The following is a 27,431-nucleotide window of genomic DNA, read 5'->3' on the forward strand; positions in this document are numbered from 1 at the left end:
AAAACAACAAAGCCAACTTCTCAGCACTTTGCAAATAGTAACCAATTAATCTAATTTAAAATAAAACACAAAACTGCTTCCTATGCTGGGAGTTTTCACTGCAACAGGGGTGAGCCTTTTGAAGAGGGTAAGGTGACATTTTTCAGATGCTTCTATTTTGTGCTGTTTCTAGGGTACGCTCGCACAATCAGTTTGATAAGGGGTTTCTCTCTCCGTTTAAAAGACCTGTCCACTGAGTGGAGGCCCACGAACCAGGTAGCAGCCAGGACGCATGACTGGATAAACAGCATACTTGATGTGGTGGTAATATATTGTCTCTGTCGGATGTGTTGAGGATGATACACCTTTGTGGGCTTTACGGGGTATATGTATCCTTTTGTATTCTTCAGGCTAGGACCGCCTGCTGCATGCTCATTATGTGCTTGCTACCTTTGTACACCACCTCCCTTCTTGAATTTAAAGACCTGGCTATTACATATTGTTTACTCAATACCATTCCCCTATTTAAACACACACACACACACGCACATGCACACACCCCAACCCCAAAACCCAACTACATGAACAGAACATGCCATGTTTCGATTTGGCCCCAGTGGCTTTTTCTTTGCAAGCAAAATGTGTCTTTTACACCAGGGCTTTCTGCCCACCCCGGGGGGTGTCTTCCATTCTTTTGTGGCTCAGTGGAAGGCGAAGAGGGCTCCAAGCCACTAACTAAACCGAGGACAGCCCCTTCTTGCACCTCCAGGGAGAATTTCAGATTGACTTTATCTGAAGATAGCGTGCTCTCTTCTTACTTATTTGCCACCATTACGAGGATAACAAAACACCACCTTGGCTTCAAGATCCTGGGTAGAGGCTCACGGTCTTTCTCAACCATCTTTGGCGAGGCCTTGCTTCCTTCCACTCGAGTAAGTTGCGGCTTGGGGCTATGGAGAGGACTGGGTAAGAGCCTGAAATGTCGTTTGAAAAAAAAGCAGCCCTCCCTCCATCCCCTCACCACCACCACCACCCCGCTCTCCGGGGCGAAGCTGCAATCCAGCAGCCCCAGATGGGCGAGACTTGGCAGGTCTGCGGGGCTCGTCTTCCCTCCGCGCCGCGGCACCGGCCGGCCGCGGGGCTTCGCGCTCTGGCTCCCGAAGCCTCCCTCCCCCCACCGGCCGCCCCCTCCCCCTCTCCCGCGCTCCCTTTTGTTCGCTCGCCGCTCGGCCCGAGCCACCGCCGCCGGGCACGCACCTCCAGCCGTAGGCCCCGGGCTCCGGGGCCGGCCCGTCACTGCCGCGCGGCCTAGAGCGCGGCGCCCGGGGAGGCGCGGGGCCCGGGCCGGGCGCAAGGCGAGGGCGCACCGCGAGGCCGCAGCGGCAGTGGCGGGTCGGCCCGGGAGCCTGGGAGGCGGCGGCGGCGGCAGCTGCGGCGCGAGGCCGCTCCACCACACACGCACACACAGACCCCGGCAGTGGGAATGCAGATGACACGCCCGTAACATGGAAGCCGCCGCCGCCGCTACCACGACAGCAGCCGCAGCCCCAGCAGCAGCCGCCGGCGGCGCCGCGCTGAACAGAGGTCATCCGAGCTGCGGCCCAGACGCCCGGGCTTGACCGCTGTGAAGGCCAACCCTGGGAAGGGGGTGGGTGTGCGCCCGGGGGGCGGGGGCCGGGAGGGAGCCGGCTAGCGAGGGGCGTAGGGCCGTGGAGGAAGGGGCGCGCGGGGGGGGGGGGCCCGGCGCAAGCTGTGGGCGCGGCCCTTCGTGCCACCCCGCGGCGTGGGGTGAGCGTGTGAGGTTTAGGCCGTTTCGCCTGACTGCAGTGGCCTGTTCCACACTGGCCTTGGGGAGAGCCAGCCTTCGTGCCCGGCCAGCTTCCTTGGGGGGCCCGAGGACAGGCGGGTTCTGCTAGGCCCCACAGGTTCAGAGAGGGGGGCCACGTGAGCACAAGAGCTTGCCTGCTCCCCCTCGGGGCGGGTTGTGCATAGAGGATTCTTAAAGGCCTCTGTGCCCCTCTTTCCCACTGCTCCTTCGTTTGCCCCCCACCCCCACCCTAGGCATCTCTACTTCTCTGCCCCGAGGTGAAAGGATTTGGACTTCTCCCCCCAGGTGCTTGAAAGAAGAGAAGGTTGGAGGAGGAGGAGGAGGAGACTGGTGGGGGGGGGGGTTGCTGGTGGTGGTGACAGGGCTGGGAGAGAGAGACAGAGAGAGGGAGAGAGGGACGGGAGGAGGGGGCTGGGTGGGGTGGGGGTGACAGGCAGAGAGGAGCCTGGTCAACAAGCCAGCACCACTCAGCCAGGAGGCCGAGGCCGGCCGGCGCCCGCAGCCGGCGCATCCAGTGTGAGCAGACACATAGATTGCTTTCTTGGGGGCTCTTTGTCAGCCACCAACACAGAGAACACACACTGACACACAGGTACACAAAGATCTGAGCCAGGTTGTGGGAGGTAAGTGGGGGAAGGAGAAGGAGGGGGCAACAGTGTCTGCGGTGGGCTTTCGGGTGGAGGGGAGGGGGGATGGGCCCTGAGGGGCTCTGGGGTGCTGGGGAGGTGGGCATTTCCAAGGCTGTGTGCTTGTGTGGCGGTGGGGGACACATGATGACCTTCCCCTCCTCAGGAAGACCTAAAAGGGAAAAGCAACCCCCAGTGAGATCCCCCTGTGCTGATGATTTTCAGGGACTTGTTGGCAACTCAGCGAGGGTTGCCATAGCTTTTTTATGTAGGGTGACCAGAACCGGCTGAAACTGGTTTGAGGCAGATCAGCTCCTGAACACAATGCAGTCACTGAGCTACTACAGTGGGATAGCAGCTTCCTCCCTCCATGGCAGCCAAAAGCAGAGGAGCTTGCAGGAAGGTGCCATCCCAACACAGTATGTGAATGCACACTAGACACCACACAGCACTGGTATGTGGCTAATGGAGTCCTACAAGATTCTGTGTAGAGAAGATGGGGAAAATGTGCAGGTTTGCAAGGTCTGAGATTACTTGGGCTTTTCCTGCCTTTTTCTTTTGCTTAAGGGATGGACAAGGAGCTGAGATTTATGACCCTTATTAAAGAAAAAAATGTGACTTGCCAGGGTGGGGACACTGGTTTATGCAGTCTGTGTCTCTCTCTCTCTCTTTTCTGTTTTTAACAAAACCAAACCAAAATGAACTGATGGATTCGCAATGGTAGTTTGTTTGTTGCTGGAGATTGCTACTTTGCATGCTTTTTTTTTTTCCTCTTTCTTGCAGGGTATGTTCTGTGTTGTGCTTTTCCTTTTAGAAGCTACTAAAGGGTGTTGGGGATACTTCTGACTATTATGAAGGCCAAAAGGTAACAGTATTGTTCTAGGAAATGAGCAGGAATGCTTTCCAGTGATGCTGTAAGGCATACATGCTGTCTTTTTTTTCCCTTGTAGGCCTGTTGACTGGGGCTGCTTTTAACCCTTTCATGTTTGCAGAGAATGCAACTGTGTGACAGTAACTGAGCACTGGTCCAAAGTCTTTCCCAAAGGTCAAGGTTCACAAGGTGAGATACGATATTTTGAGCATGAATTTAAGTATTTATTTGAAGATCCATTCAGACACAAACTGACAGTGGATTGGTACCCTGGAGATAATACTGGGTTCGGAGTGGAGAGGAGAAGAAAGAGTCTTAATGTTACCCATGTTTAATGGGATTAGGCTGACTTTACGACGGTGTTTCTGTCCAGGTGGAATCAGAATGACTTCATGAAATCGTGGTGTCTAGTCATTGAGAAGAGTCAGGCCTGCAAAAAGAAGCAAGTTGAGAGGATGGTAGGCGGCAGGGCCTCGTGGAGAATGCACTGTTTTGCATAAGACTAAAAGCAATACACAGGGAGCATTTTCTCAATAATTACAAAAAAAGAAAAAGCCAGGACTTTTTAAAATCAAGGCAGCCCTGCCACTTTTGGGGGGTTTGAGAGGACTGAAGGTAGGTTCGCCTTTTGTTCATTCACCCCCTTTCTTTGACCGGGCTCTCTGTGTGTTAGCCTGAAAGGTTTTTCACTCTGAGTCAAGTGGTGGAATGGCTTTTATTGATTTTGGGGGCTGTTGACGGTGAGTTTGCCATTGGATTATTTGTGGCATACATTTCAACGTGGAATCCGTATGCAGTGCCCGGAAGAAAGCGGGTTCTCCGGCTTCCTCTGTGAAGATGCCCGTTCACTCAAAGCCTTCCAGCCCTGGATGGCTGAACACGTCTAACGCCTTACGAGACTGCGGTTCGGTTTGAGCTGGCTTTTTTTACGCACCCCCCAGAAGCAGAGGTTTTGGAGGAGAGAGAAGGAAGCAGTAATGAGTATAGCCAAGGGAAGAACAAAGGCAGTGAGAGCTTACAGGGGAACACTAAACATTTTGCCTTGGGGGTTCCTTGTGAAAAGAACTTCCACTTCCCCAAACAGGAAACCAGCAGCTCCAGAGTCACATCCAATGTGATGTCATCAACAGAGCTGGTTCTGTCTTCTGGCTTGCTAAAAAGTGCAGTCAAGGGGAGCCCACACAAGACAGGACTGAGAATAAATTTCTCCCTTACTTTGAAGAGGGCATTTTGTTCCTCTTCGCGGTCAGCAGAACAGAGCCTTTTCAGAAACGCCCAGGATCTTAGAATTGGTTGTATGCAGGCATTTGGTGGGCAGAGTGTCTGCCCTGCAGGGTGACAAGTAGGCAAGGGTTTTTATTGTTCAGAAATGGTGCGTGTGGTCGCAGAGCATCCAGTGTGTGCGAGAGCTGGCAGAGGGAGCCTGGAGTGTACGTGGTTAGTCAGAATACTTTGTGTAGCATTTAACAGACAAAGATGTGATCTCGGGCTGGTATACCAGTGACTACCTTCCACGCGGGGACGAAATTCTTTACAAGTCCCTGCTGCAGTTGGTTTTCAGTTCTACGTTTTGCACGGCCAGAGGTGCTGTGCCTGAGTGTGGGCAGGAATCTGCTTGCAAAGCAGGTCCTGGTCCATGTTGCATGATATGCTGCTCCGGCTTTTTTGGTGCCAACGAAAACTCAGATGGCTAATATGATAAACCTTCATTAGCTTGATACAATAAGCTGTTTTATAATTGAGTCCTTCACTCCCATCTTTAGAAAGCCAGTGACTTGTATTTAACTTTGACAGCTAACCCTTTGCAGGGACTCTTTCTTGATATAACATGTTTAAAAGCCCTTTTTGTAAAGCAGTGCATGTCACAGAATGTTCTGGTTTACTCTCTGTGGTTTTGAGCTTTGTTCCTCCCCCTCCACCAGAAGGCTCCTGGAAAATAGCATTTGTTTTGCATTTAGGCCGGTCTTTCCAGCTGCAAATGCAGCGTGAGGTTGGAGAGCTGGTTCTCCAGGGCGGCCATCAGGGAGCTCATCTTGGATTGAGGTCTGTCTCAGGTGGCGGCCTCCTGCTGAGGTCTGACAATGGCAGCCCAGGGCCCCGGGGGAGAGGATCAGAGTTTTCTGAGCTTGGGAATGTGAATGTGAGCGTGGAGGGCAGCAACAGCATTAGCATTTTCTTTCCTGGAGGAGCTGGGAGGGAGCAAACCGGGTGGCACCCACACTTGGGGCCGCGGCCTGTGTGTGGCCCACCCTGTCGCCTGGGAGGCAGCCACACCGGGAGCCCCGAGCCCTGCGGCAGTCCCCAAGGCGACCCTTCCCTCTGGAGCAGGAGTGTGTGGGTTTGGCTGAAGACGGTACGCTGGAAAGGGAGTGTCACAGGGTGTCAAACCTTTGCTTGTTTTGTCATTTGCCTACTGTGAGAACGATTTTTTCCACGTGAAAGAACGTGGGATCCAGGGATTTTAGAGCCTCTGCGTCCTGGTTCAGAAGGCCTCTCCCTCTCTTTTCCCCTTCTTCCTCTCAAAGAGATTCCCTGCCTCCCTCCACCCTTTTTGTGGAGGCAGCCAACAAGTAATGGAATTTTCTGCCTACACCTCTGACCAGGGTGGGTTAGAATTTTAGGATTTCTAGTCGCCCAGCCCCTTGACTTTTTCCTCTTGAAATACTTTCTTTAGCATTCCCCTGGGGTGTCCTCTGTCTGCTGCTGGTGTTGAGTAAGCTCCCCCACGTCCTTGGTGGAACTCCATGGGGCTGTGCACAGCTGGGGCAGAGGTTACGCGTACTGGGGGACCTCGCGGAGGTTGCCAGTGCAAGAGGAACTGGACGGACTGGGAACGACCTGGGATTATTCCCTTGTGCCCCCAGGGCCTCTCTCCCTAATCAGCTCAGTGCCGGAAGGACAGCGCTGACGGCAGTCACCCCTGTGTGCGCCACGTTTAGGGAGTGATCTTTAAACAAGTCACGATTTACTAATTAATTATTTCCATTTTTAAATTTTCACACGGTAAAATTGACTTGGTGGTGGACAGTTCTCTGGGTTCGATTAGTGTATGACCCTGTGTATCAGCCACCACTATCCATAATAAGGAATCTTTCTATCGCGCCCCAAATCGTCCTCCTGCTGTCCCTTTGCAGTTGGACTCCTCCCCCCACCCCAGCCCCCCCCCCGGCAGCCACTGATTTGTTCTGTCCCTGTGTCGGTTCCCAGAAGGCCGTGCAGATGGCTTCTTTCGCTTAGCAAAGTGCATCTGAGATCCATCCATCTTACTGAGTGTGCCCATGTTTGGCTCTTTTGCATTGTCAAGTTGTGGACCTCGCTGTGGGTGTACCTCAGTTTTTTGCCCACTCCCCGACTGAAGGACATCAGGGTTATCTTCAGTGTTGGGTGATTGTGAAGAAAGCTGCTGAAACCATTTGCCTACAGGGCTCTGTTTGAATGTAAGTTTTTATATCTTGTTGGGAAAGGCTTTGGAGTGAAATGGCTGGGTTGCATGGCGAGTACATAAGAATTAGAAGTTTCGATGAAAATATGTTCAGCTCTCCAACAGCTCACAAAACAGGACCTAGCCTTGTCAGCTGAGTTAAGGCTTTTCGAGGAGGAGATTGTAGTGAACATTATCTGAAGACAAATGAGAGATGTTCGTGATAATAGACCACTCGCTAACAGGATGACATGCTTTATAACCCAGAACTAATCGGAATTAGCAAAAGTGGAAACAAAAAACTGCAAGTGGGTAAAATCTCCTTTATTTCCTACAGCAATTATTTTGAATCTCTTCAGAAACATTGGGCACTTTAATTTTTACATTTGTCTTCAGGTTCAGTAAGACGCCAAACTAATAGAACCAGAATTTTTCAAAGTGGTACCAAAGATCTTTGTTGAAATCTCAGCTGTACAAACAATTATAATGTGTCTGACTTAATTGTCTGCCAAAATATTGATTGTGTTTAATATTTGAAGTTATTATTCAGCTTTTTATAGCTTTTAAGGAGGCGAAAATAGTTGCGTAATATGAAAGCAATGAAGTAGGTAGATTTTGGAGGTAGATTTTGTGTGTGTGTGTGTGTGTGAGGATAAAATAGTGTTAAATACCGGGGAGAACGAGGAGGAAGAACAAGCGGACCAAAGTTGTGATATAGAGGGGGAGAGCCCAGAAAAGTGGGGAGTGATGTTTAATTGGGGGTTATGTCACCTACTTAACAGATACTTACGGAGTGTTAGGCACTGGGGGTACCGAAGGGAGAGGAACCCAGAGAAAATGAGTGGGAAGTAGCCTTACCGAAGCTATGGCAGGAATGTGAATGGACCACCCAATGCCATGTGTCCAGAGAGGAGACCTTGAAGAGGTGGCTTCCAAGCTGAACTGTGAAAGACCAGTAAGGACAGGTAAGGCAGGCAAGGAGGAGGGGAGAAGGAGGGTCTTGTGGAGCAGCGTGTGGAGGGGCACCGAGGGAGTTGGTGTGGCCAGCGATTTGGGAGAGTGCAGTGTGGGTGAATAGAGGAAGCTTCGGAGGCCGTCCAGGGCCAGACTTCTGAAGGTCAGTCTGTACGGTCCATCGGTGTGTGGACTTCTTTGTGTAGGCAGGCTAGGCAGAAAGACTTAACTTCTAGCCCGGGCTGGGTGGCTCAATTGGTTAGAGCATCATCCTGGTACACCCAGGTGGTCCTGATACACCAAGGTGGCAGGTTGGATCCCTGGTCAGGGCGTGTACAAGAAGCAACAATGGATGCATAAATAAGTGGAACAAGCCCATTTCTGTCTTTCTCTCTGCCTTCCTCTTTCTAAAAAGAGAGATTTAAAAAATCAATTTAAATAAGAGACAGAGACTTACTTTTAATCACAAAGGTCCTGGGTTTGTCCTCGGGAGGATGAAGTGGAAGCTGTTCAGCCCGGAGGCAGGGAGGTCCAGTGATGGGACCAGGGCCTGATCCAAGGTGTGGGCAGTGGTGATGGGGGAGGGGTGGTGGCTGCTTTGGGGGCAGGTGTGCAGGTGGTGGTGCCTGGTGAGGGACAGAGGACTGACTACAGGAGGGTGGTTAGGGGCTCTTGGAGGTTACTTGCTGGAGTGGTTTCCATGGCTGGGATCCGGAATTTAGAAGGCAGAAGACATTTGGAGGGTGGAGGTGGGGGGGCTGAATACAGCGAGTTCAAGGTGTTGTTGAGTTGCCCTGTGGGCGTGTCCTTCGTCTCAGATCTGTGTGGGCGGGGAGGTCCTGATTGGGAGGGATTCGCATAGACCTGAGATAACCGGGAAAAGGTGGGAAATGGGTTGAATTCAGGGTCCCCTAGGATAATGGTTTATATGATAAAAACCATAGCAAAGTAGGGGGTGGCCAAAGAACGTGAGATGCATGCTTCAGGAAGTGGGAGGCCCAATCCCTGAAAGGCAGAAAATAGCAGTAGTGATACCCGCAGCTCGGCGTGGTGGGCCTTCCCTCGTGTTACGTCACTCATACCGAAACCGTGAGCTGCATCCTGTTGTCCCCTGTGGTGCTGGTGGGGAAACTTGAGGTAAAGATCCCGGCCTGGCCAGCATGTGCCAGCTCATGAATGGTGGTGGGGGTAGAATTTGGATCCTGCTCCTTACCACCAGGCTATTCAGCCTTGGGGGAACACAGTTGGTAGACATGGGGGACACCAGAGGGGGTTCAGGGGTGGAGGGGTGGAGAGAGGACCCCGGAAGTGCTAAGTATACTGGTGATGTCCAGGTGAGAAGTGGCAGGTAGTTGGGGTGAGAGTGTGTCATGGATCCTTTGGAGTCTCAGGAAGGGCCCTTGTGATTAGCTGGGTTTTCCTGATGAGCATCACGCAGAGAGAATCCGTGTCTACACCAGAGACAGCGCTACAAATAGCGTGTTGAAAAGACAGACATTTGTACCGGAACTAGGGTGAGGGCATAAATTGGAAGGGAGAAAGAACAAAGAGGTGTTTTGGTTTATTCTTTGAGAAGGATGAGAAAATCAAAGTAAATTTGAAAAGTGGTGGCAAGAAAAACCCTTTGTTCTGACAATAAACAAACACAGGTTAAAGAATTCCTTTAGTCATCTCGGTTCTATTTAAGAATGAGGTGTGTGAGCAGATTCTGCTTAATCTAAACCTGAAGGCTGAAAGAACTATTTTTAGGCAAACTCAGTGGCCTTTTTAGCTGTCCCAAGCAGGCTTTGTATTGTTTTGTTTCCAGTCAAACATTATTACAGCTTTACATAATTAGAGATTCCAGGCATCTTGAAGGATTCAGAGGCTTGAAGATAAAATCAAGGTGGTGTAGTTCTTGAGTGTTTTCTCAACTCAGCCTTTTCCTTCCTTAAACCCCTGCTTTCCAGAGGCTGACTCAGAGTCTAATAACGGGTATTGATTTTGATAGTTTTCTTCTGTGAGGAACACATTCTTTCTAGGTAAGAATTTGATTGCTGAAAAGCTTTTAGGTGAGAAAAGTCGAACCTCTACAGTGATCACCTCTCATTTCTACAGTGAGCGCTTGTTGGGGGGGAGGGGGAGGGGTCATCCAGGGTCGAATAGCGGGTGTGGGACTAGAACCCAGCACTCTGGGCTCCCAAGTTGAAGGCCGTTGGATCATTACTTTCTCTCTGCCTTCCGAAATTTATCATGTGTGTTTCGATGGCCTGTTAAGTCAGCTCATATTATAGTCCTTATGTCATGAGAAGCTGAAGCCATGAGTTACTCAAATTAAGCCTGGTGCAGGTAGGTCCTCATTGGTGAGCTGATCCTGAACCCTTTTGCTGATTTAACACAGCAAGAGTGGGAGAGGTGTTTGAGGTTTGTAGCTTGGGAACGGATTATGCCTCGTGCTGCAGTGAAATCTGGGGGGTAAGGCCATGGAGGTTTGCAGTTGCCCTTGCCTCATCCTCAGTGATACCTCTATTCTGCCAGTGACCTTGAGTGACTTACTTAAATTCTAAGCCATACTTTTCTCGAGGGGTTTATTAGGATCAAATGCATATAAAGGTGCTTAGCAGAGTGCCCAGTGCTTGGTGTGCCTCCTGTGAAATCTGCAGCCCCGTTTTCAGAGAAGGGCTTTTTTTTTCCTGTCTAGAAGTGAGTTGTTTCTCCTGGCCTTCCTTTGATCTCATAAGTGGGTTTTTTTGGGGGGCGGTGCCAGAGAAACACATCCAGCGGGTGTTTCCTGCTGTGCCTGCAGGTCTTTAGTTCCAGCTGCACTGCATCTGGTCCAAGCGGGCGAAACGTGGGCAGGCGGGTAGCGTGCTCCCTCCTACTTGGCAGTACCTTCATTTGTAGGTGGAGAATCTTGCATGAATTTTGCGGTTATAATCCTCCACTTCAGTGGTCTTTGCTTCCAGGAAAATGCAGCCCAGTCAGTGAGTGGCCGTAGTCTGCATTGCCTACCTGTTGGTGTGAAGTAATTTACACTGATCTGAGTTTTTTAAAACAACTGGATTGTGCGGGTGTGGCAGGTTGGCTACCCCCTTGGTTCATCCCTTCCCCCTGGCACTTTGCTTCCCGTGTTTACTCCATAGTGACCAGGCATTCCTGTCTTGCTCGCTGGGATTGGGTGGTGATGGAGGATTGAGTGGAGAAGGCACCCGAGGGATCTGGGAGGCGTTACTTTGTGTCTAGAACTGCTCCGCTCACGGTGGGCACCAGCCCCTGAGGGCTGATTGGGCACAGGCAGGGCGGCTGGACCCAACTGAGATGAGCTGTGAGCATGCGGCGCACGCCAGATTTCGAAGGCTGATACGGCAAACAGAATGTAAAGTGTGTCATTGGGAGGTTTTGATACTACCTGTTGGAAAACCTGGGGGACTGGAAAGGAGGAACTCCGACGCCATCCTGCACCCGGCGTACTCGGTCCTCCGCAGGGCACCCAACGCGCCCTACGTTGTCTCGGCGCCTGTCCCTTGGCAGAGCTGTGGTCCTTCTCCCTGTGAATGGCTGTCCCACAGCCCTTATATTTCTGTGCCCGCCTTTATTTATTTATTGTATTAAAATTTATTTATGTATTTGAAAAAATTTTAAAAAATACAGTTTACACCATGTTATTTTGTGTTAGTGTTGGGTGTACAGCAGAGTGGTCAGACACTCACATACTTTACAGAGTGCCCCCCTCCCCATACCCAGTACCCAGTAATTACCACGTTACTGACGGGATCCATGTCCTCATTTAAAGCACGAGGAGACATCACCTGAATGCCTGGGTCCCCTTCCTGGTTCTCAGAACTGAAAATCTCATTGGTCCTGGTCTAATCAGCTGTGGCTTTGGAGGGCAAGGTCGCTGCTAACCCTACATGGGTGACAGTTCTCACTGGGCTTGTGAGACACTCCCTGGCGGGTCCGTAGAATACGGACCATGTAGGCAGGTGCACTTAGCCCTCTCCAGGGTCACGATATCCCGTATTTTGCAGTGGGATGCTTTCGGGAGCGGTTTGAGCAAAGTCTAGTAGCCGCCTTTGTGCAGACGTCCTCAGAGCTGTCGAGTGAGTGAGTAAAGGCGATGAGAAATGATTTCTACGTGTTCATTAGCTAAGTTTAACAAGCCGGAGGCAGTGAAAGAGGGGCCTGCATTCGTGTAGAGCGTGCTCCTGTTCATATACACGAGAATGGCATTGTTGCCCCGTGGGAGAGAGGGATTTCCTTTGTCTTATCTTCCCTCTGTTCCCCTTGCAGCCTAGGGTACAGAATTTCTGCACGACCTCGCTGTTTGCGGGTGGTGCCTGTGGCTGTGCCTTAATTCATTACGCTCAGAAAATAACTTACCCCTTAGTGAATTGAATTCGTGTCTTCGTTTTTATACTGTTTTCTGAGATTCTTGCTTGGATTCTAAGGGTAGAGGTGGGGGGAAGAATACAGAAAAAAAAAGACTGAATCTAAGTAGAGATTTTGGTAAAGATAAATTTGGGGTAGGATTGTTGAAAAGAAGAGGGATGGATGGTCGAAGGAGGAAATGATGGGGAAGGTAGACACTCGGCACAAGGAGAAATTACAGTTGTGTGTAGCTCTTGGATGAGGGCAGAGATTTTGAGTCAGGAAACGATGGAACCCAAGTCTCAGGGAAGATTAGCTGAAGGGTGACGTGGTCGCCCTGGGTGGGTGCAGCGGAGGAAGCGGTTCCGACCCACTTTTGATTTCTGAGTAGTTGGGTCTCACCGCAGCCCTGACGAGTGCGTGCTCTTAACCCCTTTGATGCCTGAGGAATTTGAGGCGCTCAGAGATGAGCAGATGTGCCAGGGCTGGGTTGCCAGTCCGTGTGGGGTCGTTGTTCCTACCTGGTCTTTTGGACCTCACGGTCTGTACCTCTCAACCGTTCTTCAGCATCGTAGCCGGAGGAACTGAGCTCTTGTGGGTGTAGGAATGGAATCTTTTCTGTTTATTCAACATCACAAAAACATCATTGAGTTTTCGATTTTTGCTTTATAAATGCATAGTAAATGCTCACTGTCTGAGTAATGCATTGGACTGAGGTACTGGGGGTAGGAAATTTGGCCAAATGGTGAGAGGAGTTCATGCGTGATGTCCAGGGTCTCGCCTATGCCCAGATGTGTATTCGAGGCCTCTTGTAGGTAGGGGTGTGTGTTGTGTGTATGCATGTGTGTGTGCGTGCGTGTGTGTGTGTGTGTATGTTTGAGGCCCCTCACAGGTACGTATCCTGCTGGCGAAATGCGAGTGCAGTTTATGTGGCCAACGTTAATTTTGGGAAAGATGAAACACATAGCTCAGCAGTTGAGTAATAATAATTACGCTTTAGTGGTTTTGATGTAGATGACTGAGAATTTTAAAAAAACTTTCTATTCCTCTAATCTTGAGCATTAGGATATTGTCCACCTCTGTTGGAGTTTCAAATTTAGCTGTAAGTTCTTTGGTTACAGGGGGATCTAATTTCAGGTCCCAGAGGACAGGACGAACTTGGTCTGCGTCTTTGAAGACCTTGCCGGCTGCCTTTTCTACAAGAGGCACTTCGGTGAAGGAAACTCGTCATTATACCCCGTGTGGTGGTTGGGAATTCTGATGGCATCTGTCTTATCATCATCAATTTAGGAGCAGAGTTGTGGTTTGGTTTCTTGTAGGGCCCTCTCTCTGTTAGAACCCTGTTGCTGACCTTGTTTTGATGGTATTGTAACTCCAAACAATAAGTACTTACTGCATTCCAGGCCCTGTGGTAAGCAGCTATCTGGATTTTTAAAAAGGATTTTATTTACTTATTTAATTTTAGAGAGAGGTGAAGGGAGAAAGAGGGACAGAAACATCAATGTGTGGTTGCTCCTTGTGCGCCCCCTACTGGGGACCTGGCCCACAACCCAGGCATGTGTCTTGACTGGGAATTGAACTGGCGACCCTTTGGTTCGCAGGTTGGCACTCAGTCCACTGAGCCACACAAGCCAGGGCTGGATCGTTTTATTTAATGCTCACAGTAACTCCGTGAGGTAGATCTGATTTCCATTTAAAGATTTTGTTTATTTATCTCTAGAGGGGAAGGGAAGAAGAGAGGAAGAGAAATATCAATGTATGATTGCCTCTCGTGTGTCCCCTGCTGGGAACCGGCCAGCAACCCAGGCAAGTGCCCTGACTGGGAATCGAACCGGCATCCTTTGATTCGCAGGCCCGCGCTCAATCCACTAAGCTACACCAGCTAGGGCTGATTTCCATTTTATGCTGGAAAAACCCAGCTTAAAGAAGTTAAGGAGCTTGCTCGGAACCATGTGACTTTTAAAGGGAAGAGCCACGTCTCAGCTAGTTGGTCTCACTCCGAAGCCCACGCTTTCAAGCCCTGCAGTGTACTGTGGTTCACAGGTGTCACTTCTGCAGCCGGTCGGCAGCAGGCTCTCAGATACGCGTCTTGGAGGTTCAAAGCCACTGCTTCTGGGTCCGCCAGTACTGCCCCCCGTTGTGACGATCTGGGAGGCATTTCTTGCTTGGTCCGTGCCACCGATGTGGTTATGGCTGCAGAAAATAGATGAACGTTGAGAGACCCCTTGTTTCCTTTCCTGGTATTTCTTCCTTTACCCGATGCGTGTGCGCCTGCTTCTGTGTGTGTGCATGTCACACCACAAACGGCTTCCTTTCCACAGTACTCACTGAACCAGCTAAGCAAGGTTTTGAATTCATTTTTATGGCATCAAAGTGAAGGCAGAGCCCCTTTAAATACCTGTTTGTTTTTCTTCCTCCGTAGTTGGACATTTGTTCCTTGGGCTGATGCGGAGGTACCTCTGGGGAGGAACGACCAGGAGAAACACGGAGGTAGAGTTGTTCACACACTCTCCTCCGAAAGCACTCCTGTTTCCTAATACCATTTCTCCAGGAAAACCCTTTCTTAAACCTTGTTTCAAGAGTCTCCCGAAAGCATCCAGCCTCAGATAAGCTCGGATGGTGCCCTCAGTGGGGTCCCGGTAATGAGATGCGCATCGGAAGTTCGGGGAAGCCTTGAGAAAAGCAGTGTGGATGTATTTAATCCAGCATTTTCCAAATTCCCATAGTAACTCCTCTTCCCTCCTTTCGGTGGGAAGTTTAGTAACAGGAGGAGCACTCCTGGGCCAGCATTGCTCCAAGCTGTCGGTTGTCTCGGATGAAATAAGTGAACCGCGAGAGGGCCTTGTGAAGAGTACCAGAGTGCCCTCCGGTCTTCCCCTTCGGAGAGAACGATTGGTGAAATAATGTCATTAATTCCTTTTCTCTGTGTTATTTTGTTTTCTATCTACTCCAGGAAGATTTTATATGAGCTTATTTGTAGTCAGCAGCCAGTGGGCATGCTATAAATGGTAACTTTGAGGGATGCTCTCAGTGATAATACGCAGATGAAAGTACCATATTTCGTAATTCTAACCACGTTGGAGGTGAAATTGGTATCTGGCGAGAACTGTGTAGGGATTAGGCGGTGGCCTCATTTTGAAATGTAAGGAGAGTTGTGGTAACTATTCAGGGAGCCCATTCGTCCACACCTGATCGCAGTTGGTGGGAGGGGGCAGGGGCAGTGAGCTGCAGCGGGGACTGGCCACAGTCTCCGCACTGGAGGCTCTGCTGTGGGTGACCCAGGGGAGTGGGTTTATCATGATGGGAAGAGGACAGGACAGTGAGGAGGAAGTCTGCCTGCAGAGCAGGGTGTCCAGCCTCGGCCCCACTGGCATCTGGGGCTGGGTCATTCCTTCTCGTGGGGGTGTCCTGTGCACAGTAGGATGCAGAGCAGCGTCCCTGGCCGCCTCTCTCGCACCCACCAGATGCGGGTAGCAACCCCTCTCCCCCTGCCAAGTGGTGACAAACAAAAGGTCTCTGGACAGTGCTAATTATCAGTGGTGGTGGAGGGGCTAAATCCCCCACTCCCCACCTGCCTGGTTGCTTTGGAGCAAGAACAATACTTCTAAACTTTGGGTAGTTAAATTCCAAAAGAAAGACCTCCCAGGGAAGCAAGCAAGCAAGCAAGCAAGCAAGCGTCTTTGAGCTCTAAAATCCGCAGAGGCGTGGAGAAGTGCCTTCAGCAACTCATTCTCTCTTGCGTGTTTCCTAATGTTGGAAGTCTCCACAGTGCCCACAAGTATATATTTATTAAAGATTTTACTTATTTATTTTTAGAGGGAGGAAGGGAGAAAGAGAGGGAGAGAAATGTCAGTGTGTGAGAGACATTGCTTGCTTGCCTCTCGCACCCCCCCACCCGCGGGCCTGGCCCACAACCCAGGCATGTGTCCTGATCGGGAATTGAATTGGCAGCCTTCAGGTTTGCAGGCGGGCACTCAGTCCACCGAGCCACACCAGCCAGGGCAGCTTGCAAATGGTTTAAATTTGGTATTTAACACAGAAAAATTACTGGTGAAGTGAGAAAGAAAAACAGCAAAAAGCAGAGCTGCTGGTTGAATTGAGCATTTCAGAGACAAAGGATTTAGGATTCATGCACAGGAATTTAGGGGCCTTATTCAAGTGACAAAGGAGAAATTACTTGGAAGTTCCCCTTTTTGTACTCAAAATATCACTTCTCGTTCAGAAAAATCTGTACTTTGCTTCTAGCTAGAACTGTAGAGATGCTGCTAAAAAGTGTGGTGTTGATAAAATTCCAAAGGAGAGCTTCTAAACCCTTAGCAGTTTTCCTCCCAAACTGAGAATCCTGTGCTCTTAGTACTCAAAGGGATAGGTAAGCAGTTGCTTAGTTCTGACACTGGAATTCACCAAACATGCTTCGTTTAAAAAAGAAAAAAAAGGCAGTTTACATCCAACAGTGAAGGAATTTAGACCTTTTTTTCTGGCTTTCTCATCATGAAGCTATTTGAAAAGCCCAGTTCAAGCGGAGGCTGTCTTGAATTTTCCTGTGGTTAACGGTGACAGGTTTGCCCGGACCCTTTTCGGTATTTCTCGTTGACGAATTTGTAAGTCGCCAGCACAAGGGTCTTTTAGTTAAAAGAAGGTCTGTCCAGTGGGAAGGAGAACTTGTACAAAATCACCTCTGACAATCGCCAAGATGGATGGTTTTGACTCTCCCTAAGTTCATAGGAAATTTAAACCTCCGTCTACTGCCTTGTAGATACGAGATTTTGAAAATATACACCTGCATTTTGGTGGAGGAAGTTTGAGAAACATTTCTTTCCTTGTCAGAATGTTTCATGTTCATCCCAAGCCTTTCTGTGAATTTTGCATATATTGGTATATTTAATCTATCTACATATAAACATATAAAATGCAATGTACTTATTTTTAAATTAAAAAAAACATTTATTTATTTTTAGAGAGAGGGGAAGGAGAAAGAGTGGGAGAAAAACATCAGTGTGTGTTTGCCTCTCATGTGTCCCCTACTGGGGGCCTGGCCTGCAACCCAGGCATGTGCCCTGACTGGTGGGAATCGAACCAGCGACCCTTTGCTTCACAGGCCGGTGCTCAATCCACTGAGCTAACACCAGCAGGGCTATTTAAAAAAAAATTTAATGTAGCAGGTGTGTATATATAGTTTTATGACCTGATTTTTTCCCCACTAAATGATATGTCTGATTGTTTCACATCAGTGTTAGAGTAGCTCTAAACATCAGGGTAGCTGTACCTTACTTTTAACGACCACGTAGTACTCTATAAAAAAGATGCATTAGAAACAAGGTAAGTGTACTCAACACAATGGAACTGTGCACTTAAAAATGGTCATGGTGAGCCCTGGCTGGTGTGGCTCAGTGGATCGAGTAACAGCCTGCAAACCCAAGGGGTTGCTGGTTCGATTCCCAGTGAGGGCACTTGCCTGCCTTGTGGCCAGGTTCCCACTGCAGGTGGCATGTGAGAGGCAACCACACGTTGATGTTTCTCTCCCTCTCTCCCTCCCTTCCCCTCTCTAAAAATAAACCAAAAAGCCATCTTCAAAAAAATAAAATGGTTAAGGTGGTAAACTTTCCATGACATATATTTTATCATAATTTAAAAAAGGAATATACCATAATCGACTTGTTTCCCTAGTGGGGGACATTTGCATGCTTCCCAGTGTTTAGCTGTATTACAAATCAATAACCTCACCACACATTTTTATACACTTGCCCTCCACTTTGGAAGATTTTGGTTTTTTGGTTGAAAACATTGTCCTTGTGCCCCAAGTTCAACCACTTGTCCAGACACAGCAAATAGGATCCTTGCCCCTTTCTCTTTGGAGCAACTAAGGAAAAGGCAGGTTTTTCTCCTGGACTTGAGGTTGTTGGTTGTGGCGGTGTGGTTGGAGAGAATTCTGCAGTGATCTCCTTAGCCGAGTGTTTTATTTCAGTAGCTCGAAAACTGAGGTGGGGCCTGGCCCCTGCTCTGGAGGACGAAAAGAGCACCCCGGAGAACAGCAGCAACCGTTAGGCGGCTCATTCCATAACCCAGTTGTGGGGCAGAGGAAGCTCTGGGCGGGAAGGACTCAGCCCACGTTCAAGTCTGCCTGCAGTGGTTGGGTGTTGAGTTAACTCTTAACCCCTGTTTTAATTGGTTTTTAGTAGAGCCGTCTTTCGACATACTGACCTGAGGGTAGTCCTGCCTTTCCCATTTACATTCTGCTTTCTGAAGAAAAACACAGGGCCATGTATTTTGGTAACCTTTGTATATTCAGTAAGTAGATGCCCCACTGTAAAGAGCCTTAGCACTCATGGTAAGTCAGCACTACTCTATTTTTGACTCTGCAGCCAGAAAAAGAAAACAGTGGTCACGTGGAATGACTGGAGTTGCTTAATTTGGGGATGCTGGATGCATGTTTAGTCACAGGCTGATCCAGGATGCACCCTGCGTGTCGTGGATGAGGGGGTGTGGTAGGAGGAGAGGGAGGTAAAGAAACTGTCCCGTCCCCTGCAGCAGCAACCGCGGGACCTGCCTGTCATCTCCTATTTGGGCCAGAAAACCACAAAGCAAAGCAGAACCCCCAAGTCTGAGCACGAGGGAGTGTTGTCCCGAGGGACTAGTCCCTGTCGATGAGAGCGTCCTCTTCCAAATCCAAGTCTCTCTCTGAATGCGGGAGACATGCTGAAGCCAGAGGGGGGCCGGGAGCTGTGGTCAGTCCCACTTCCTGAGGAAGTGGCCGCCTTTGTGAAAGCCGTGTCACCCAGGAGTCCCACAGGGCGGAGAAGGAGAAATTGCATGCAAATTGATTTTCCTTTGAGCAAGGGGCTTTGGAAGGGAAGGAGCCCTCCACAAACAGTCTTTTTGTTTAGTGCTTTTTCTCAAAAATGGGTTCTTCCTGCTCTGCTGTTCGCTGTTCTCATTGCCTTTTGTGGGTGTCCTGCCCTCCTGGAAGTCAGAACCGTGACAGAGAGGACTTTGGGTCTTCCGTTAAGACCTTTCTGAAATTACGCTCGGATGTAACTTACGAAGTCCAAAATATTTTAAGGGAATTTAGTCACTTGAAAGATAAAACACAGTCTTTATGGGACATTTAATTTTGTATAAGCAGACTTAGGATAAAAACTCCTGAGTAGTTTATTTATTAATAGGAATTAATAACTGAAAATCCCTGAAAATTGGGGATTTGGAACTTGCATGTGATTTTAGCAAACTGCAAATGAAAATCAGCTACCAGTCGACTCCATGGGAATGTCAAGAACCACTTTGAATGGACCCTGTCATGGCTCTTTCTAATCAGATATTTTCACTTTGTGTTTTCTCCTTATTTTTAATTTCTTTTTAAAAAAAGATTTCACTTATTTATGTTTAGAGAGAGGAGAAGTGAGGGAAAAAGAAGGAGAAAAACATCAGTGTGTGGTTGCCTCTCATGCACCCCCAACTGGGGACCTGGCCTGTGACCCAGGCATGTGCCCTGACTGGGAACCGAGCCAGCCACCCTTTGGTTCTCAGGCTGGCACTCAATCCACTGAGCCACACCAGCCATGGCTTGTGTTTTCTTTTTAAAAATGAGCATGTATGCGATTTATTCTCCGCTTCCCCATCAGCATATTGAGGGCCATGTTATCTCTTTCCTTGATTCTCCTTCCTTTGTTCCCCACTCTTCACATAACACACTAAGAACCGCAGGCTCCAGAGGCAGCCGGGTAGAGGCGACTGCAGTCCTCCTGGGCGTCTCGTTCAGGTAGTGCATTCATCATGTGGTCTCCACCCCCCCAAAAACAGGTTGTCTTTCTTGAGCCATAAAACATATATCCATGTTACATCTTTTGCTTTTTCTTCATATCAGTCTTACTTGCCTCTTCACATATGTTTTTTCATTTTAAAATAAAATCCAGTTATTCAGAAAACAGCATTTGGATTAACTTGTCCGCTCTACTTCAAAGGACGTTGCTTCACAAGTGGAGCAGGTGCTTAAGCAACCCCAAGTCAGATACAATGGTCAGGACTTAGCATTTGACCTGGGCTTATCTAGATTGCTTTCCTTCTCCCCAGAGGCAGTCTCTGTGCCTCGGGCTCCGGTTGCCTCACCGCTGGGAAGGCTGGTTATCACCTCTTCAATGACTCTGCTTACTTTTTTGACCTTTAAGTGTGCCTAGTATCTGCTTGCTGAAATCTCCAGGATTCTGAGAAGCACTGTTAGAGGGATTCTTCTCGCTCCCTCTTTTTTGAAAAATTTAAAATGTAATAAAAAGTATGATAGAAATACATGTCACGTACTACCCATACTCTGATCGTAAATGTGAATGTTTCTTTGCAGGCGCAACTGTTCCCTCTTCTTCCCCCTCCTCTTCCTCTTCCTTCTTGGGACCCCTCCCCTTCTAGTCCGTAAAGGGCTTCTTCCTTCCCTTATACAGGGACCTGGGACTCTTGTACTTAAAAACATTTAAAAATCACCACATAAAAGAGATTACGTTTCATAAATGGGGTTAGGAAGGTTTCTTATACTTGGCTTTGGTCTGTGCTTTTGCATGTTTTAAGACTTTTTACTTAAAATGAGAATTTGTTTATGACAAGTTTGGCTGAAGTCACCTTAGACAGTTGACCAGCTTCCTCCTCCTACCCTTCTGACAATCAGTCCCCTTTGTCTTGTTGATGGGACTGGTTTCTTTTCGTCCCAGCACGATAGGCTGTTCAGCGCCAGCCTACATCAGATTCCCTTCTTGAGGAACTTTTGGGATCACACTTGCCTTGAGTTGGGGAAAGTAACGTATTGTTTATTTTTTAAAAAATGACTGATTTGAGAGAGAGAGAGACATCGATTTGTTGCTCTGCTTATTTATGCATTCATTGAATTGGTTGATCCTTCTTCATTGAATTGGTTGATCCTTGTAAATGCCCTGATGGGGGTCCAAACCCACAACCTTGGTGTTTTTGGACAACTCTCTGAACTACAGAGCTGCCCAGCCAGGGCGGTTTTTTGTGTAGGGAAGATTTCCTTCAGGCTAAGATTCCTTAGGAAAATGAAACTAGGGGAGTCCTGAAACACCAGGGTGGAGATGGGAGATCAAAGCCAGCCTTGTTTACTGTGAAATCAAGACTGGGGCCTGTCGATGGGTGGGGTGACCGAAGTTTTTCTCTGAGACATGTTAAACATCAGAGTTACCATTTAAGAGCACAAGTAAATGATTTTAACGTCCCCGTTTCCCTCTTCTTTCATTTTATCACATGAGTTAAAAATACTTCCTTAGAATTTTAAAGCAAATGGGTGAAACTCCACACTGTATGCCTTAAAGGTTATTTTTTGAAGTGTTCTTATTTTTGCAAGGAATGTTGAAGGCAGGTCTCTGGTTTCTTGCTTTGGCAAATGTCTTTGAAAAATACCACAATCTGAATTTCAAAGGGTACTCTTCGACGAATGTGTGTGTTGAATGAACGTGGGCATGTGTCTGGGACATGATGGAAACATGCGTAGACATGGGAAGATGTCTGTGATACAGTGGAACGTAAACAAATCTAGTATGTTAAAATTATGTGTGTGTATGTGCATTTGTGATTATGTGTGCCTTTAGAAATCTGTGTCTCAAAGATTATTAGAGCTAATCTCTGATGAGTGGGCCTTCTGGAGACTGACTTTCTGTTGCTTATACTTCTAGGGTTTAGAGTATTAGCAGAAAGCATATATTATTTTTAATAATAAAAATGTTAAAATCCATGACGGAAAAGTATTGTGAATCAACGGCAGCCTGTTGGCTAAATAGAAGCTCTTTTCCATGGTGCCACCTGGGCATTCAAGAGTGATTCTAATGGAATAGCAATGTTTACATAGAGACTGTGGTCACTGACGAGGAGGCCCCTGAATGGGGGAGTGGAACAGAGGGGCTGGGATGCCGTGACTGCAGCCGGACTCACACAGACGAGCTCCGGTTCTGCTGCTGGCGGACAGAATGATGGGGTTCTTGACCTTCCTTTTCTGTCGTGTTCGGGGCACAGAACGTCTTAAGAAATGCTCGTCAGTGAACTGAGCAAGTTGGTCATTCCAGGTTATCAACTCAGCAATTTCTGATTTGTACTTCAAAGAAAAAGAAGACGGGCTAGAAGTTTCGGGGAGTTGCTGAATCTTTCCTGTGATGGGATAAGTTAATAATAGCTTTCAGACATGAGGTAATTGGGAAGCTGTGTGTGCCTTTTTGGACCTACCTGCTTGTTACTTAATATACTCGAACCGCCTAAAGGCCTAGCTCACCTGTGAAGTGCTTGGCTGTGACATTTTGTCTTGTAAGGGTTTGGCTTGTGCTTCTCGTGTGTGTAAGCAGTGACTGTGGGGGAGAGCGGTGGCACACTTTTACTTTACCTGTGAATCAGCTGGGTGGTTCCAGAATATCCTGATCCTTCTGGAGAGCCCCCAAAATGTTCACTGCATTTAAGGTGGCATTTTCCTTGTCAAGTCGGTGCCTTTGGTAGTGACAGACAGGGGCCGTTTCCTTTGGTTCAGATGCTAACACTTAGAGAAGGGCGAGACGCCCGCTAGCTAGTCCGTCTCGGCCCAGTTGGGACCTCGGTAGATTGCAGGGTTGCCCTGTTCTCCTGTCCACCATGTGCCTGATTGTCCTCTGCACATTTGCAAAGACGTAGAAATACGTGATTTTCATCACGGGAAACCTTTCCTCTGTGGAGGAAGGTTAGAACATAAAATAAGTGAAAACAATATTCTTACTATCAAATCTAGTAAACCGTGGCTGGTGTCAGTTTTGGGTGTTAATTGGCAAGGTGTTAAGATTTTTGACCTCCTGATTCTTCCCTGAGGAATTCATAAATCATTTGCCATTTCTGCAGTTTTGATCCTCTGTTTATCCTCTTAGTTTCCATCTGACTTGAAGTCTTCCTCAGTTGTTAGGTACTCCTTGGCGTTTTGTGTGCAGAAGTAACATCAGTTCTAGCTGTTGCGGCAGTTTTACCTAGGTTAATTCTGTGCCCTTCCTGAAATATTTTAAAGTTCATGTACAGTAAGGTTTGGGGGGCTACTGGAATCACAAGAGATGTACTGTGGGACTTGGGGAGGAGTCAGCACGCCACAGGGAAGGCCAAAAAAAATGACCTCTGTGCCTTCCCCATCTTTTCTGTGGCCAGGAGCCCATGAGCAGATGCTTAGTTTGGGTTTTCTATGTTGTTCAAGTCGGACCCGAATTGGACTGCCCCAGTCGAACAGGAGGACACGCCAGCTGGTATCCATGGCCCTCTACAGAGGAGAAGGCATCTTCTGGGTGTCCTGCCATCTCTGCCCCCTGGGTGTGTCTGCTTATCGGCTGCAAACGAACAGACTCATCTCTTGCAGGTGGTGTTCCCCAGCAGACACACAGCGCCTCTGTCTGGAGGTCAGACGGATATGGTAGGTGTTAGGTACACCAGCCCTTCGTGATTCAAGTGCACATCACTGTAGCAGAGATCTCAGAAGGGGTGGGGATAGAGGTTTGGGATAGTGTTATGGTAGGGAAACCAGTTAAGACTTCAACCATTTCTCCCTAGACTCTTCCTTCTCTCCTGACCTCTATGAACAGGGACGCATTTGAGGGGTGCAGCAGTGCAGAGGTGATTGGGGGAGTTGGCACTGCTTCGCCTGCTCACCAGGTCATTGCAGGTACCTGTCTCAGCCCCACCAGTGACATGATTTTAGTGGCTTGCCATGTATCCTGGTGGGAGTATTTAAATCACAGGTGTGCATAAGCACGGAAAACCTAGGTTCCCCACTCCCAGACTGCTGGTTTTTACAGGTTACCAGCACTCTGCCAATACCTACCAGCCCAGTTCCCTAAAGGGGTCACAAAAGGGTCCCAGACATTAGAATACATTTCTGAAACCCACATTTTAAAATTCTTGGTAATGTGTCTTCCCTCTTCATTATAGCAGGTTAAAAAAAAAACCTGTTGAAACCTACACAACCTAATAGTTTTCATGCCACCCATTCATTCATAAGTGCATGATTCAGTGGCATTAAATACGTCACCCTCAACAAAACATTTCAGGACATCCCCCAGTAAAAACTCTGAGCCATTTAAACAATAACTCTCCCTTCTTCCTCCCCCAGCCCTTGGTGACTCCTATTCTACTCTCAGTCTCCATGAACTTGCCTTCTCCAGGCACCTCATATAAAGTTTATCTGGAGTGTCTGGGCGTCTGGGGTGGGCCAGGGAGAAAGCAGGCTGAGCACACGCCTGGAACACCTTTCAGCCATAAACCTCTGCATGTGGGTACCTTTATATTCCTCTCCCATTGCACACATCTCGATCCTTCCAAACGAACCCCCTCCAGTCCTTCTTTGTAGGCATTATGTATATATATTGATAAAACAACGCATGGTGTACATGACTGTTGAAAAGACCAATACATTGGATGGTTGGGATTAATCGGTTAGAGAGGGGTCTTCAGGAAGCTTTGAAGGGGAAGAAGCATGAGGAGTAGAGCATGGGAAGATCAACCAGCAACCAAACAAGTTGGAGGCCAGGGCCCCAGGCCTTCAGGGCCTGGTGTCCTGCAGTGGGCAGCCTGGTGAGCTGGGGGCACAAAAGGCGCCCGGACCACATTCTCCAGAGGCCAGGGCTCTGTCCTGGGGTCAAGTCTTAGGTTGTAAGCCCTTCTTCTTTTTCCTTCCTGTTTCTCCTCCCCCTTGACACCCCCCCCCCTCTGGGTTGGCATTTCTCTTTGATATCGGTCCTGGTCTAAGGGAGACTTGGTAGTAACATTTCATTATGTGTGCTCTTAGATTTGCCAAATTTGACCCAACAGTTGGCTGTTTCTGGATTAAATAATCTTATAAACTGTGTACTTAATATAGGTAGATAATACAAAAGTAGTTGAATACAGAAAGCTTTTCTCCACTTCTTTTTTCCTTCTATTTTTTTCTTTTCAAAGATTTTATTTATTTATCTTTAGAGGGGAAGGGAAGGAGAGGAGAGAAATATCAATGTGTGGTTGCCTCTCGAGAGTCCCCTGCTGGGAACTGGCCTGCAACCCAGGCATGTGCCCTGACTGGGAATTGAACCGTGATCCTCTGGTTCACAGCCTTGTGCTCAATCCACTGAGCTACACCAGCCAGAGCTCTTTTCTATTTTTAACCTTTACCGAGTTAAGAGTCTTCTAACTGCATTGAGGCTGGGCAGAAGAGACCTGAAAAAGACATACACATTTAAAAGTTCTTCCTGAAGATTCATGGAACCTAATTTTGCCATCAGAAAGGACTCTTCCTGGGTTTCGGTTATGTAACATTTTCTGACAGATAATGGAATTTGCTGTATTTCACTGTCAACAGTTTGGGACTGTACTAAATGCAGTAACACCCTAAGGGTTATAATTAGTGAACTATTTTTTTTACTGTGACAGATTTGCATTTGCATGAGGAAAAGCCGTGAGTATGTTTCATGCAGTTGTGCAAAAATGAGACTTGAGAAACAATAATTTTTAAGTTGTTTACATTGGGGAAGTAGATATGTAATTAAGATGGTTACTTATCCACCACTGAGCCACACGAGCCGGGGCTACTGATCTCTTTTTAACAGTTTTAATTTTTTTGGTCAAAGTTATAACATGTACATGGGTTTTTAAAGATATCAAACAGTATTTTCCAGTCCTCTTCCCTGCAGGCAGTTAATTTCAACTCTTTGAATCGTTCTTCTGTTAATTGGCATTCTTATTTCTAAGTAATGTACTTGACTAGATTTGGGTTTTTTAAATTTGAGCTACTACCTCCCAACTGTGTATTCTGACAGTGGTTATGAGCTGGGCTGTGGAGGCAGACGGTCTGGGTTCTGTTCCAGCCTCCACCACTCACGGGCCGTATGTCCTTGGAGCACGGTACTTGTTTTCTTTGCCTAATATATAAAACAACAATAATGATAACAATAATGGCCCCGGCCTGCCCTTCATGTTGCAGGGGCCAGAGTACAAAGGCAGACCAGATGGCTAAATATTTAAAAGCCATAATGAAATATTTAAAAGCTACATTTAAATATTTAAAAGGCATATACCATATGCCTAAATATTTAAAAGGTTTAAATCAAGCTGTATCTATGGCCAGGCCCCTGTTCCCACACAGGGCTTGGGAGCTTCCTCCTTAGATGTCTCTCGAAACCTAGAGTCTGAAGACACCCTTGTCCTGGGCCCCACCCTGTGAGCTGAGGGCAGCAGGAATCCAGCCCAGCGGGGGAGCTGGGCCTGGGCAGACTGGGCCCAGCTGCAGTCTGCGCAGCTCAGAGTCCCCAAGGAGGCTGGTGGGTGGTTTCTCCCTCCAGGATGATCTTGAACTCCTCCCCCACACCTAACGTTTCTGACCCAGGACTTCCAGGCCGTTGTAAGCACCGCCCCAAACCTGTGCCTTCTGCTCCAGGGGGCCGTCAGAGAGCTCTGGCACCCTGGGGCAGAGTCTGGGATCTGCCGCCACCATCTCCCTTCCGGTCTGTGTTTCTGTAATTCCCACTCACTCAGCCAGTTTCCAAAATGAAACAAACAAACAGAACTTTTCCTGCTGTGAGACCGGAAAGAAAAAAAAGTCTCTGTGTTTTAGTCTGTCGGAAGATTAGACAAATGGGTTGTCTACATCCCAGGCCCAGGGCCTAGGCAAGGGTACCTGGTGGCCCCCAGCTGTGGGGAGGATTCAGAAGTAACAGAGGCAAAGATCTCAGCGCTGTGCCGGGTGCAGCAAGCCCGCCCCTGCGCTTGCGCCTCTGCCGTTTTGGGTGGTGGCATTTCACTGTGGTGTGGACTTTCTTCATCTGCTGTGCTGGGCTGTCGGAGGTAGAGGGTTGCCAGATTTAGCAAACAAAACACAAGATGCCCAGATAAACAATGGAACATACATACACTAAAAGATTAATTAATCGTCGTTTATCTAAAATTCAGATTTAACCGGGCGGCCTGTGTGTTATCTGGCAGCCCCCGGGGGAGGGCCCTTTCAGGCCGAGACTTGGCTCCTTCACTCGTCTTGTCCTGGGAGATAGTCCTATGTTTTTCTTTGATAATGTGCTCTCTGCGTTTTCTCGTTCTGAAATTCTGTTAGGTAGATGTTGGACCAACTGGATTGAACTTTTAATTCTCATGCCTTTTTCTCCTATTGTCTAGATCTCTTTTCTAGAGATGCCCTGATTTCCTTGACTTTTAAAAAAGTTCTAGTTATTTATTTTTAGAGAGAGGGGAGAGGGAAAAAGGGAGAGACACATCGCTCTGTTGCCTCTCGCACACCCCCAACCAGGGACCTGGCCTGAAACCAGGTATGTGCTGTGACTGGGAATCGAACTGGCGACCTTTCAGTCCTCCTGGTGAGCCACGCCAGCCAGGGCTCCATGATTTTCTTTTTTTCTTACCGCTTTTATCTTTTATTTCCATTTTAATGTTACTGCTGTA

General features: G+C 48.2%; 2 protein-coding genes across 7 annotated transcripts in view; one reads left to right on the forward strand and one right to left on the reverse strand.

The window, feature by feature from the left end:
- Window positions 1–585: 585 nt before the first annotated feature.
- On the reverse strand, window positions 586–1,568 carry LOC119054109 (protein FAM117B-like). The gene is made up of 2 exons (XM_053664249.1): window positions 1,237–1,568; window positions 586–929 (listed from the first exon to the last, which is right to left on the reverse strand). The coding sequence occupies exons 1-2, from the start codon at window positions 1,566–1,568 to the stop codon at window positions 794–796; spliced, it is 468 nt and encodes a 155-aa protein (XP_053520224.1). The 3' UTR covers window positions 586–793.
- ZNF532 (zinc finger protein 532) overlaps window positions 1,397–27,431 on the forward strand; it is a 96,300-nt gene continuing 70,265 nt past the window's right edge. The window contains exons 1-4 of one of the 6 annotated variants that reach the window (XM_037151956.2): window positions 1,397–1,627; window positions 2,041–2,111; window positions 3,217–3,298; window positions 3,384–3,493. The gene's annotated coding sequence lies outside the window, so the exon portion shown is untranslated. Of the gene's footprint in view, window positions 1,628–2,040; window positions 2,112–2,541; window positions 2,888–3,216; window positions 3,299–3,383; window positions 3,494–27,431 lie in introns of those variants that run through there. The other 5 variants (XM_037151957.2, XM_037151959.2, XM_037151960.2 and 2 more) reach the window with 5 other exon arrangements.

Source organism: Artibeus jamaicensis, unplaced genomic scaffold (assembly GCF_021234435.1).
Source record: "Artibeus jamaicensis isolate MK-2021 breed Jamaican fruit bat unplaced genomic scaffold, CSHL_Jam_final contig_354, whole genome shotgun sequence".
NCBI classification, from domain to species: Eukaryota; Metazoa; Chordata; class Mammalia; order Chiroptera; family Phyllostomidae; genus Artibeus; species Artibeus jamaicensis.

Excerpts from the sequence above, each read along its gene's own strand:
- LOC119054109 (XM_053664249.1), bottom strand. The coding sequence starts at position 1,568 with ATGACCTCTGTTCAGCGCGGCGCCGCCGGCGGCTGCTGCTGGGGCTGC. Across the intron at positions 930-1,236 it reads CCCGGGGCCTACGGCTGGAG|CCCCAAGCCGCAACTTACTC; the intron begins GTGCGTGCCCGG and ends TCCTCTCCATAG.